Source organism: Labrus bergylta, chromosome 5 (assembly GCF_963930695.1).
Source record: "Labrus bergylta chromosome 5, fLabBer1.1, whole genome shotgun sequence".
Taxonomy (NCBI): domain Eukaryota; kingdom Metazoa; phylum Chordata; class Actinopteri; order Labriformes; family Labridae; genus Labrus; species Labrus bergylta.
The window spans coordinates 6,859,565-6,874,083 of record NC_089199.1 but is presented as its reverse complement, the minus strand read 5'-3'; the positions used below and the strand labels follow the sequence as shown (position 1 = coordinate 6,874,083).

General features: G+C 39.1%; 1 protein-coding gene across 1 annotated transcript; it reads right to left on the bottom strand.

Moving 5' to 3' along the window:
* Positions 1 to 559: 559 nt before the first annotated feature.
* On the bottom strand, positions 560 to 3,657 carry LOC109980845 (elastase-1). Its single transcript, XM_020629390.3, has 8 exons — positions 3,502 to 3,657; positions 3,092 to 3,189; positions 2,875 to 2,975; positions 2,388 to 2,513; positions 1,440 to 1,576; positions 1,190 to 1,332; positions 867 to 1,016; positions 560 to 695 (listed from the first exon to the last, which is right to left on the bottom strand). The coding sequence occupies exons 1-8, from the start codon at positions 3,593 to 3,595 to the stop codon at positions 684 to 686; spliced, it is 861 nt and encodes a 286-aa protein (XP_020485046.2). The 5' UTR covers positions 3,596 to 3,657; the 3' UTR covers positions 560 to 683.
* Between the last annotated feature and the right edge of the window lie 10,862 nt (positions 3,658 to 14,519).

Genomic DNA, 14,519 nt, shown 5'->3' with positions numbered 1-14,519 from the left:
CTCGGCCAGCACTGGAGCACAGAGGTAACTAATCAAAAGACAATTTAAACATGGATTCCCAATTCTGCTTATTGAATGTAAATGTTGGACAGGACAGCAGTAGACTATTTAAATTACAGCCTTGAAATGTCTTACCCACAGCTGTGAGCACAGTGAACAAGCAGAAACATGAACATGTCTGCAGCAACTTAACATTGCTTAATACGTTTCTTTCTGCTTGTTCTCTGTGCTGACCTTCATTTGATGTGATCACTGCTGAGCATGGCAGAGTGGCACCTGTGGTCCTTCTCAGACATTATCAGAGTTTGTGATAGTGTGTGACAGCGTGTTGCCACATAACACTGAATTTACTTTCCAACAAGAACAATAATTTTCACAGCCTGTTTTAATACTTTTAATGATCCATTTCTTGTTATGCTTAAGTGTATTTTAAACACGTCTTTCTCAGAGTAGGAGGATAATTTAATGCCTACTGTTAGACAGAAGGAACCTTGTAACCTTCATAATGACAAAAATAACTGTGGTTGCATAAACTCCTCGATAAGACATGAGTCACCAGTCAATGTTTAATGAAGTTTATTTTCTGAAGGGTGAGACCAGCCAAGGGAATAAGCACAGCAGAAATATTGGTGGGGAAATGTGGTCTCTGTCTTTGTTTGCTGCATGATGGATGACTCCTCTGTTTAGTTCATGATCTGGAAAACAGGAATAACACAAATAAGGGATTAAACATCAGATAACCACAAAAACTCACAGGAGTTATGATAATCTACAAAACCATAACTCACATTTCTTTGCTGATTATGATAGTTTTATTTAGCTACATTCTATTACATATGTTAATAATACATATCTGAAATACTGACAGCATCCATCCAGCCGATGTAGGCGGAGACACGGGTGAAGACGGTGGGCTTCTTGGGATAGTCACATCCATAACCAGACACAAAGCTGGCAATGCCATGGACGTAGTAATTTCCATTAACAAGGCAGTTCAGGGGGCCACCAGAGTCACCCTGCAAGAAATGAGAGCAACTTAAGGAACGTGCAACAAGGATTAGTGGTTGATATGAAATTCAAATAACTCACAGATAACACAAAGGCATACAATTAAAAAAATGATTCTAAAACTAAGTGCAATTGTTATCTATTGAGCATTAAACTTTTTCATGTATAAGAGAAGACTCACATTGCATCCAGCCTCAGCACCACCACCACCGCACACCATAATGGGCAGGACAGTACTGCCCCACCAGTCGCCGCTGCTGCAGGTCTCATGGCCGACCAGAGGCAGGAAGGCTTGCTTCAGCTGAGAGGAGAGGCTGCCACCAGCTGCACAAGGGGAAATCAGACAGGTAAAATGTATTGCAGAAAAGACTAAAAACCATGGCACTGTGAAAGCCCACAGTTAGCCTAAGGGGATCATTCAACCAACTCACTGGAAGTGCGTCCCCATCCGGTGATGTAGCATAAGTTGTTGTGGGGAAGAATCTGGCCAGAAGGAGGCAGAGAGCCCAGCTGGACATTGGAGTTCAGGGTGGCGTCAGAGGACAAACGCAGCAGGGCGATGTCGAATCTGAGGAGGAGATCCATAGATTAACATGAATGCCAAATGAGAGAAATGAGTGACCATAGAAATATTATATCACACAACGTTTTCTTTTGATTTCTTTCTTTATTTCCAACATTTATATGAAATACAAGCAGACCAATAACTAAATATAAACAATAAAAGTATGAACAATAAAGCTTTTAAATATTCTCAATTGCAAAATTGCAACCGCAACCGCAAAGTATTTGTGCGCACACACGTGAATGACCAGTGTCTGTTTACCCTTTTGTCTCCACACCACTAATTATACCTTTATTAAAAACTAACATGTAAGTATCATACAGAAGTCATATTCCTTTTTATAACATCTTAACCTTAACAACAACAAAGTTTTTTTTCCGATTTGAGCAGGTGTTGATGTGCATTTTACAACTCGGAAATTTGTTTTTCCGATGTGTCCGACACCACATGAATGCAGCATATGTCTCGCTTCTGATAAAATAACCAAATCATCGCTAGGGATTTTGGGTTGGCAGCAGCCAGGACTGGCCAATCAGATTTGAATAGGTGCCCATGCCACCCCTCTGGACCCGTCCTCCTCTCTATACCAATCAGAGATAGAGTTTTTTTTTTGTACAATTTGTTGTTTGTTTGAGTTCCAGATTCAGATATTAACCCCAAATCAACCCCGCAGAATGTGATACACTGACTCTACCTTAGCTTGCCAGCACAGTAGTCATTTTCTTTATAACAGATACCTTGCATTCAACAGACACATGTGCGTTTAATATTCTTGAAAAGTCTTGAATGTGGAAATAAAAATGAGAATGTTCACCCATTAGCCACGTTGCTGGAGTCCCATCCCTGATGGATATAAACTCTGCTGACAGTCTTGATCTGCTCCATGCCACTGTTGCTGTTGAGGTCATGTTCGCCGATAACAACGCGCCATTCCCTGTTACTGCAATATACAATTTAAAAAAAGCAATGAAAAACAAAAAATGGTAATAATTCATGATATAGATGCAACTCATACTAATGTTTTTTTATTGAGCAATCTGATGCAACAAGTTAAGACCCAAAGGCACCAATACCCTGCTATTATTTAATCCTTCATTTTGAGTCTTTTCTTACCTCTATTCACATAAATAAACTCTCTTGGTATGTTACAAATAATACTGTGAGAACTTTCCTCATGCCCGTGACATTTTGAAACACTGAAATATCTGGATATCATAATCAGAGCTGCAGATACTGAAGCCATATAATCAAAAATGACTCACATAGGTAAAAGGAACAGAGCCTGTGCTTGAGATAATTACCTGTCCACACAGTGAGCAGCAGTCATAACCCAGCCTCTCTGAATCAGGGTTCCTCCGCATGTGTGGTAGAACCTGCTGCCAGATCTGTACTGAAGAGAGATCTAATGGGTGGAAAAAGAGCCTATAGTTTAGTTTATTTCTGATTCAGATAAGGGGGGGTTTGAATTGATAGGTCACTTTGTCAAAACTGTGTTTGTATCCTTTAATGTTGAGTTACCTGCCAGGGCCAGGAGTTGGGTCTGGCCACCTCACCTCCAACAACCCTTTCAAGGTTGTCCTCCAGGTACCTGGGCTGGGGCCCCAGCTCAGCCAGCACTGGTTAAAAACAAGAAACAAGGGGCTCAACTTAGAATCATGCTCTCCCAGGAGTCTCATAATGTGATTTGCTCTCATCCTGTAAAAAAAAAAAAAAAAAAAAAAAAAAAAAAAAGGAAACAAGAAAAGTGTGCAGCCAGAGTGCAAGAGTTTACTGGCAGAGCAGAATATCACCCTGGAACTCCAGTGTGTTGACTGAACTAAAAACTGAGTGACAGACTGGATAACAGAGCAACTGACTTATGAAAAGTAGGAGAGAGAGAAAAAGACAGAATGAGTTCAATAATTAATTGTTTTTGGTTATTTTCTTACCCAAGGCTGCTAGACTTGTCAACAGAAGAAACCTCAGCATGTCTGCACTGTGTTGGAACGTTTTTGCAAAGGAACCAAAACTTCCCTCCATCATTTATACCTCAACGCGACCTTTGCTGGCATGAAAAAATGGGATGTTTTCTGTTATTCTAATGTGACAGAAGCCAAGTATGCACCTGCGGTCTGTCTCACACAATGTTATCAGTCTCTAGGCACACACCTCCTGCTTTGACCAGTAGAAAAGACACGTACAGTAGACTGAGAGATCACTGGGTGTCATGAGTCACAGAGATTCAATGGACTGGAGTGGTAATTACATTTATATCAGGTTTTATAAAGCCCATCACATCTCTTTTGGGAGCGCACTGATTGAAAAAAATACTTGACCGAAATGTGGCTTGGGGAGATGAGTGTAATGTTGACTTTCTGACTGCATTAACCATTTAGTAGCAAGAGAACTCTCACCATTTAGTCTTTAAAGAGAAGGATTTCTACCTTTATTCTAAACCAAGGCTTCAGAAATGGTTTTCCAATGTATTTAAAATAAAAAAAATGCATTTTTGCTGTTCCTCCTCCCCAAAAAACAACCTCAAAATAAATTGTCTCATGCAATAAAGTGCAAGTTCTTGTGAATATTAACATCACATAAACATTGTGTTTCCATTTGAAGCAGCATAAATTATGGAGTAAGTTTGGGAAAATAGGTTTCTTGGTCTCTTTAATCCAAGTGGTTTCCTAAAACCAAATAGAGACAAAGAAGTCCACATTTCAAGCAAATTGACAATGTAGAATTAACACATTTACAATATATCTTACTACAATTTGTCGTAGAGACAACAAAGAAAAAGCACTTAAATATATATTTATATAAATAGCCTTTTTAACTGTGCAGTACATGTTTCTTTTGGTTAATGTCGCATCTTCACTCAAAATAAACTTCAATAAATAGACTAAAACTTTTTTATATTTAAACTTTTAAATTAAAATGCTGCTCTCAACAAGTAATAAAGAAAACATAATTAATTTTTAATCTGACCATGAAGATTTGCACATTATGCAAACTTAAATACATTCATAATTTACAGTCATAAACACCAGTTATTCTGTTTGTATTTTAAGTTGATAAATGTAAAGAAAACGTTGGGCTCAAATTGTTGTCCAAGAAAGTATGAAATTATATCAAATCAGTGAGACTCTTTATGCAGCTCTTTTTTTATTTCAAGAAGCTAAACATTGAGTTGATTTCATTCATTCTTTGTAGCATTAAAGTACAGTTTAATTACGAGAAAAGACAGAGTACTTTTGACTGCACTTACCACAAGATCACAGTCCAACACTAGATGGGGCTAAAGACTAAAAATCACACAGACTTGTGCCATGTAGGGACACGCACATTGAAAAGGCATTTCAGCTGTATTTCACAGAAAACAGAAGACATTCAGCATGGGGTTTTCTTTGCGAGGCCCAAACATTTAGTTCAATTTTAAATTTGGATTTTGGTCTATAAATTAAGCTTTTAAAAAAAAAAAACATTTCAAGGCAAAGTCAAAATCAGCGTTCCCAACTAAAATACTTCAATCCGGTGTGAGAACTGAGCTAAGGAGGCTTTCTCTCCTCTGTGTCTCTCTGACCTCTCTGACATTGAACAGCTACATCACAGATGCACTGCTTGATGATTACTGCATAATAAGTCTCTTAGTAAAATATATTCATTAATACTTTAAAAAGGCCATTTTCTTGTTCTTAGCTGGTCACGCTGATATTTCCAACAATAGATTTCCAAACAATAGTAAGGCCTCTGATGTGCCTGTCTTTTATTAAACTGGCTTTAATTAGACAGAAAGTCATTAAAACTGTGGATTTAGGATTATTGCTTATCAGGCTATTAAAAAGATAACCACGCTGGCTGGTAATTGAGCTTGCCCCATGACACACATGGAAAAGGTCCTAATGCTGTAAGACTCGTTGATCAACAGGGGCCCCTCGTTTTTGTGTTTTCTCACAGACGTCCTAGTCCCCTCCAAACTCCTCGTGCACCCCTACACCACACCAACGTTTTCTCACAGAGGCATAAATCAAATGGGGAGATCAAAGACAGGAAGTGTTCGGGATGTGTTAATTAAAGATGTTTGCTCTTGATACAGCTTCCCCTCGTTAATGAATAGTCGATTTGGTTCCCATAAAGATGTCTCACGAATGAGGGGAGGAAATTGAGGTTCCGAAAAAAAATTAATGGGATGCACTGATTGGGTTCTTGATAGAAAAGTCGGGCGGGGTTATCATAGAGTAACTGTTGATTATGTCAATGTGACACTATTTGTTAAGCTCAAACTGTTGTCAGAGTGTGGAGCTAAACGATTTAAATTCCCATTAGAGTCAGAAAACAACATTGCTGTGAATTACCAGACATTAATTTAAGCATATCCTGTCATCTGCTGCTATATTGCGCTTTAATCATGACAACTGCAGACTTGCTGCGAGGAGTCTCATTTTAATCAACGTTAACAGATTTTTTTGGCCACTTGGGGGCAGCAGAACAAGCTGTTTACAAATGTCTCACATATTAATAAAGGGGGGCTGACGCTCCGAAAGCATGTTTCACCCTGGTGAAGTGCACTGGTTCAATGCAAGGAGTCAGAGCTGAACTAGAAATATAGAAATTCATGTGACTGATTTAGCTTCAAACGCCACAAGCCCTTTGAGCGCGCTCCATTTAGTTTAGCAGTTAAGAGAGTAAAACAACTAAAATGAGTTATCAGCATGCTTGTGAAACAGGTAAGTAGGAAAATAACTACAATACTAAGCAAGAAGCATGAAAGAAGGATCACAATATAACAGTTCCAGCTATTACCAAGTAATAAAATAATTAAAGTAATCACCTAATTTGAGGACTGTAAGTCTCTGAAGCATTAGATCATAACAATGAACTATTGAATGGTTAACCATGTTGTTAAAAAAACATTGGCACACATAAGCTCTTATACAACTACTCCAGGAAGTACGGTTGAGTAATTTTTTGTGCCAGCAAAATTATTTAATATCAAAACTACATGACAAAATGTTAAATTTATACTGTAAAATATCACAAATAGTTTCAATTAACTGTAGTCTTAAATCTAAACAAAGGTTTACTTCTCTGACTTTCATTTCTCAAATCTGACTAAAACTTTTAATATCAGTGAAGTGGTGCTTCAGCTAATCATTAAGAGCTGGTGGCGCAGCGGTTAGTGCGCTCGCCCCATGTGTGGAGGCTAAGGTCTTCCAGGTGGGCGGCCCATGTTCGAGTCCCACCTGTGGCTCCTTCCTGCATGTCATTCCCCACTCTCTCTCTCTCTCTGATTTACAACTCTATTCACTGTCCTATCTCTCCATAAAAAATAAAAGAGGGCTACGATATGTTTACATGCCTCCAGTGTTTGCTGAGTTTAAAACTTTCTTTTATGGCACAAATAGTAAGACGGTCCCAAATCTTCACAAGGCTTTGTCCAACCAGCAATATATATTAGTAACTTTTTTTTATAAATACAGAATGGCAAACTTGTGGAAAAACTGTTCCGACAATCACATGGATTTTGGTGTCATGTCATCAACTCCTCAGTGCTGAGGCTAGCTCTACTAGGCTAGTCAGCAACTAGTTGGTGAAAAACTGTAGAGTCAGGATCAAAACAATGAACTGAGGATGAAGAGTTGAGCGTCAGTGTCCGGTGGTAAATATCTGTGGTTTCATCTCTTAGAAACACCCCGATCTAGTTGCAAGCAGTCATTTGAACAACTGAGCAGACAAAGACCTTTATGAATGCAGCTTTCATCTTCAGAGAGTTTTTGAAATTTTTATATCGGATTCAATATAAACTTTGCTTCTTCAAACAGTGGCCTAAGTGCAATTGGACAATGGACATTTTCATGGAGCCAGCTGTTTCTCATAAGGCTTTTGATATTATTCGTTCCAACCTAAAGAAAATAAATCTGTTTTGTTGCTGTCTTTCTCTTTGGGCTGCAACTGCCAAAGAGTTCTGGATTTTCTAAGAAAACCACAGAGACTCAAAGATCTAACAAAAGTCTCTTTGTTCACAGCTCTTTCTTTTTCCTGATCATCATTTGTGAGGTTCACCAAACAAAACCACACGGACAATATGAGAGGAGGTTGCAGCCTTCAACAAATACAACATCAATACAAAAGGACACCCAAATAAGGATAAAAAGGACATTAGGAGGTGAAAAGGAAAAGCAGAGTCATTGCAATGCACTTTCCTGATCGCTCCCTGACTTCACTGTGTGACTATTAGTTACCACGGTTAACACAAATCACCTTGCATCTGTTTGTGGCAGTAGTTTTATTTTCCACTCAATAACTTTTTATACATTATGTGGAAGAGAATTGCAGTGCTGAACTACTGCACAACATGGCACAGATCCCCATAGTCTACTGGGGCTGGCAGCGTATTAGCACTTTTCCCTGCTGGCTGAGGAAAATGTGTATGTAGATGTATCAGTGCTGCCATCCGTCCTGCTGGGTGACAGCAGAGAAACTGATCCACTGGCCTGTTTGCAACATTTAATTGCAATTATACCACAGTGAAAACAATCAATACATGCTTCCACACCCCCACTCACCCTCTGCGTGTAGCCCTCCTCTCCAGCTCACTCTCACTTTCACTCTCATGTTTCCTTTTTCACTTTTCTTTCTATACGTGCCAATGAGGTTCCTTATAGAGTGTGGGGGTGATGTGGTTTAGAGGGGGAAGGGACGAGGCAGTGTTGCAGCACGATAACTTACGTGCTGCTGGAGAAAGATGATCTGCTGTGGCTACGAGTACCCGATTGATCCTGTGGAGGACTGTTCATCCATCTCCGTCCTCCTGCGGCGGCTGCTGCTGCTTCTTCTTTCACCTCTATCTGCTCGCCTGTTCCCTCGACGCTGTTCCCCCTCTGCCCTGGTCTCAGCTGCAGCCGTGCTGGCAGGTCCGCTATAGACTCCATCACTGCTGCAGCCTTGCTGCTGGGTCCTGGCCCCTCAGCTGCAGCAGTGATGGGGTCTACTGGAGTGGAAAAGAAGTCTGCTGCTCCAAGCTTTACTCGCTGTGTGATAGAGGGAAGAGGAAGGTGATTAAAAACTGGCACACCATGATGCTTCATCCTCGTCACACGGTGTGGGATAGTGGTTGGGCCATTAGAGGGCCTTTGGGAGCAGATATTCACACTTTAACTGGAAATGCTCATTAATATTCCCAACTGGAGGGCCTTAATATTGGTTACAGCTCATGCCAAATTACTGCAACATAGCCCGTTCACTTTAAACCATTGACTTTGTGTGCGTCTTACCCCTCTTTCCACTCATTTCCAGTGTGCACCTTCATTTTCAAGCTTTCCAATTAAAACCAAAATGCTCCAAAAAACAAACACTTATCAAACCAATGAGACATAAACAGATTAAATTAGCTTTAATTGTTGATATTACATTTAGGAAGTGATTCAGTCAGTAAAGAACAGGACAAATGTTGCCCCCACCCCCTAACAAAACCCCCTTACAGCCAGTAAATAGCATCAGTAACATCAGTTTTACACAATAATCTAATTTAAAAGAAAGCACATACGGAGAGCTTGTGCAGCTGTTTTGTGTAGCAGGTTTTATAGCACCACACATTTATACTTGTCGCTAGTTGTCATCATAAATATTCCCTGAGGAAAAAAGGGAAAATAACTATATGTCAATTAGCACAGTAAAACAGAGACAGCACTACAGTTTGAGTGTGCGAGCTGTGATTACAGCAACTTGTTCATTTGAAGTGGAATTTGTTGCAGCATGAAATGTTCAGTTATTTCACCTTATTAATGATCTTTTCTGCCATATGATAAACCCTTGAGGGTAACAGAAAAGTCAGATATGATACAGTGAAGAATTCATGTCTGAAGACAATGTGAATTTAACAACACAGTTAGAAAACCCTTGATTTCCAAACCTTTTGTGTAGTCTGTCAATCACCTCGTACCTCTGACAATTGGAAATACAGAGACAGAGAGAGCAATCTTAGAGCTCCATTGGTCTGTGAAATAATACTTTCATGCATGACTGTTAACGGAAGTTAGAGAGGAGAAAATTAACTTTGAGCTTAGTAATTTTGAAATTAAGTCAGAATTGTGCACGTAGATGGCCTCCCGTTCTGTTAACTTATTGTATGTTCATCTCTATTGTATGTTCCTGCACTGTCACATTTCCATGTTGGTGCAGGATGCAAATTATTTCTTATACCGGTCTCTTTGGCTAGTACACTCAGATATTTCATTTGATTTCAGAAAAAAAAAGGTGGCTAACCATTCTTAGGAGAGGAAAGGGGCTTTACTCAGCTCTTGCCTCTGTATTTCACTCTGCACTACAGAGCTAACAGTATGAGTTAAAGCTATTGATTGGGCCCCATGTGGCCAGCCAGCTTCTTGGTAAATCATAAAAAAGGAAATCACAGGATGTCTATATCAAGAACATTCCATATGTCTCTCTGAAATTGCCAGAGCAAAAACCAAATTAAAAAAAATGATTTTTATTGAAAAAGGTTCTTAACATTTGCACTTTTAAGTCATTGAGAACTTGCTCACAGTTCACAAGCCTATAAGCAGTCTTCATGGTCAGTTATTAAAAGTAATTGCGGGCGATTTAATTTTCAATTATCTCTTCAATGAAAACTAATTCCTTTCATGTCATATTATGGACTAGGTGCCCATTTTTGCTAAGCCCATATCTCATACATGCACTGGCACAATACAATTCAAGAACAGGCAAATACTGTGCAGCAGACCACCAAAGAAATAAGAGACCAAGACAAATGCCGGGTGTGGGGGGCTAGAGTGAAAGCCTGCATGTGAATATTTAATTAGTTGTGAATGAAAAGAAGTCATTGGGATTAAATCCTCCTTAAGGCTAATTCAAATTTTCTTTTGCACTTCTTATGAGACTGGAAGACTGAGGTGGAGCTACCGTCTTGTCCCATAATGAGGCTTCAGCTGTGGACAATAGCCAATCATTCAAAACTCTACTGCAGAAATTAGCTCTTTTAAGCACCATGTTTTGCTCACAAAGATATCAAGAAGTAGCATGATCATTAGCCTACCTATACAAAAACACAAGATGTCAATTTAGTTGTGCTGTTCCAGACGTCAGCAGTAACAGTGGATCTGCCTGCGGGCCAAAATAGAAGTACATTGACTGGTTTTGCCTGGTGTCTCCATTTGTTAAAATGTCAAAACAGTAAATGTAAAATTAGTGTAAAGGTCTGGCATTACAAGCTCTCCAAATGACTCACAACACTCACCTTGGATTAAGCCCCAGGCTGTAAGTGCACAGGGTTAGTGGATGGTGATTCTTAAACTTTTGTTCCATGGATGGATCATCAGTCTTGCAGCAGTGAGGCCTGATGCTGTATTGAGTCAGAGACACAGATCTAAGAGAGAAAGAAGCAGCAGTGGTAAGGTGACACTACCTCCTCAACCACACATTACATTGCTCCATCTGCACCAGCCAGACACTGCTATTTGGCTATAATGGCTAGACCTTTAAGCAATAGCTTCAAATTCCTACTAAAGCCCATGTCAAACATCAAAGGAAGAGAGGAGAGCCAACTGAAGATTTTGAATCCTACACATCTATCTGACTTTCCTCATATTTTCACTGCTTACAGATCATTTAGATTAGCGACTGAAATAAGACGGAGGTCTTGAGTTAAAACAACATAATTGTTAACGCAGGAAAAATCAGACAAGAGCAAATATTAGTGCTTAGCATCAGCATAGCATGCTTCCTACTGAGCACAGACATCATGAAATGTACGGTACAGTAAGGAGAGGAGCATTAGCCTATGCTGTGTTCCTGATTGTTACTCATATATTTAGGGTGACAATTGTTAAAATTTGTACCACTTCTAGATTGATTCACGACTAAAAAAAGATATATAGTATAAATAGTAGTATAAAAGCCTACATATCCCGAAAGAATTCCAGAAAGTAAATAAAATAAATGTATTCACCCAGGAACAGTCAAACGACAGCTAATGTTAGCATTCAGTTAGGCCTACAGAGTCTGAAAGCTTATTATACTGTTTAGTAGGCTATTACACAACACAAAAGGAATAGTAAAAATCCCTAACATACTGACAGGGTTAAATTCATATCTTTGCTATTCTAATGCTAGCTAGGAAGTTTTGAATGCTAATATTAGCTGTTTTAAATTGAAGACAGGTCCAATGTCCCTAATTATCGTCTGTCTTTTCACTTTCTCATTCATTCTCGAAGCAGTGAATGAAAAAATGGTCAGATGTACATTATTCATAAAACCTTTAACCTGGAACACAAATGTAAAACTTTTTTAAAGTATTTGAGTCTGCCCGAGAGAGAGAGGGATGTTGTAAAAGAAAAATGGTTGATTGCTTAAATGAAACACTGGTATATTGAGGCATGTTAACATTTTGCAGAAGCAACAGCTTTGTATGGTTTGCTATTATTAGAAGGAACATAATAACAGGGGAAGGCTAGGGAGAAAGAGAGACATTACCCTTTTACAGTCACACATGATTCAGTGTAAGATTACTTGAAAGAGAAGGTTTCTTGGTGAACTGCATCCCAAAGAGGTGTTGCAATTGTGGGTATCGAAGCTTTCCCGGTGATGGATTCCCCTGCTGCCTATAAAGGCGCCCTTGAGTGATAATGATCATTGCTCTCTAGGGTAGTACACATTTATCTGGGTTTGAATCTGCAGATACTCATTATTAGATCTAACGGCCATCTGTCTATGAAGACCTTGTCCGTCACCTTCTGAAGATGTCACTCTCTGGACCGGCGCCAAGGCAACAGTTGCTTGGAGGAAGGTTCTAGGTGTGGGCTGGAAACAGACTCAAATCATCAGGGTCAAGAGCCTCTTGCTCCCTTTGTGTCCTGCGTGTGCCAATGATAAGTAAAGAGACTTATCAATGGGACCCCAGAGTGTATTCATATTCACTGCCAGCTCCCACTGAGTTGGTTGGCACAGCACGTAGCCTTAAAAGCCAATCAGCATGGAGGGAGCTGAAAGGAAAGGAGGACACAAGAGACAGAGGGGGGATGAAAGAAAATGAATGAGGAGGGGTTGAATAATCTGTGTGAAAGACTGCTTTCACTAACAGTGTCAAAGATTTTAAATATTAAATTAAATCCAACCACACAAACTGTTTTGTTGACAAACCTCTCCTGAATGGTCTTACATGAACCAGTTCTGTTATGTCATGTAAATGATAGTTGCAGTTATTCTGTGTTTTGGTATTGTAGGCTTATTGCTTACATGTGTGTTTGTGTCATGTATTCAAGGAGCAGCTCACTGATGACTAATAGGTGGCATCTGTGGGAAGGTGTGGGCTGGGTCTATAAAAGAGGCCTATTACTATGCCCTCAAATATGTAAGAACCTTGTTTTTTGTTTGATCGCTTGCTCTTTCCAATTAATGGAAGTATTTTTCAAACCAGTCTAAACCCAGATGGCTAGTCCAAAGGTTATTTAAAGGAGGTACGATTTTTAAAACTGCTCAGCTTTTTTATTAGGAATCACACATATCTTATTTATCCCAATTATTTTGCTGGCAACAACTATTTTGTTTGCTGAAACATATTGCTTGTCAATTAGGCCATTAGCTGAGTTGAAAAGCAACATAAGGAATAAGGAGAAAAATAATACATGGATTAGATTGTTGCTTTATTATTTCACTATCTTTAGTTGTATTAGTTATAATTCATACTCTATATATAGTAAGCTAATTAGCCAGGTGGGCTAATATTTGCAGCTTACAGTAGAGGCAATTAAAACGTGAATTTCTTACATTCTTGGTTTTTGGCCTGTGACTTTGGAGAGTTAAAAAAAGATGTGCTCGGGGTACAGTTGCTGAGTTATACTGTTAAGGGACAACCATTAGGAGTAAAAGTTTAGACCAATGCTAAAAAAGGGGGCTGTCTTGTTTATCTTGTCATTTTAGTTTTCACTCTCAAAATCCACTCATTTTTCAGAAATGAAGAGCAGTCATTGACAAAAGCCCTTTAAAGGAATGCAGTCCTTACAAAAGCTGTTGCACCATTGCTGACGTCATTGCTTAAAAAAAAACCTACCATATGGAACACACTGCCTTAGCATTTTTATATATGCTTTTATATTTGTGTCGAGGTCTACACTGAGGGCTGGCTGTCGTTAATGCATTTTGTTTTCCTTTGTTTCCAACCCTTCTTAGTGCTTTCTGCTTGGTGAACCTCCCCCCTCCTTTACCTCACAACACTTCACTTGCATTAAAAGGCCCAGTGACTACTTTTTTATTTTAAATTCTATGTCCAAGTGCATTAAAAAGGGCCTGCATTAGTCCTGCTTTAAAACAAACTTCTTATTTAAACAACCCTTTTATGGCATAATTTCAACTCCACTAAAGCCGACTTTGTTGGGGTAATGTTAGACCTTATAACCAGTTTGGCAATGGTGGCTAGTTCCACTTCTGTACTTTTTTTTAACAGAATTGCTGCTAATAAATGAGATTATCTTTTCAACTTCTTAGCTTTCAAGATTTTCTTTATAAAATAAAGTGTCTGTCTCTTGTTGGAAATAAATGAGAATGTATTCATCAGCAGGCCTGAGACTGCAGGAAATTTCGGCAGAGCTGAACCAAAGAGCTCCCTAAGAAAGTTGCCTTAAAAAACAACTTTGTCAGAGAGTTCTATTAACCAAGGTACCTTGGAGGAGAATTACTCTTTCATATTCTCCAGTAAGTATCATGTAAATGGTTCAAAGTATCCTCTGGGTAAGATACTACTGCATCACTGTAACAACAGATGACCATGGTAAAAGCTAAATATGGGTTTACTTCAATCCCAGCATCTGCTTTCAACGTGTTCTTCAGTAATTTAATATCCACTGTAATATCAAACCCATGTGTGTCACTGGTGTGCAATGACTACCCAGAATTCACATCATCTCACTGTAACAGAGGCATGGCTCATCTTCTCAGCACTGCTGATCAATATGAG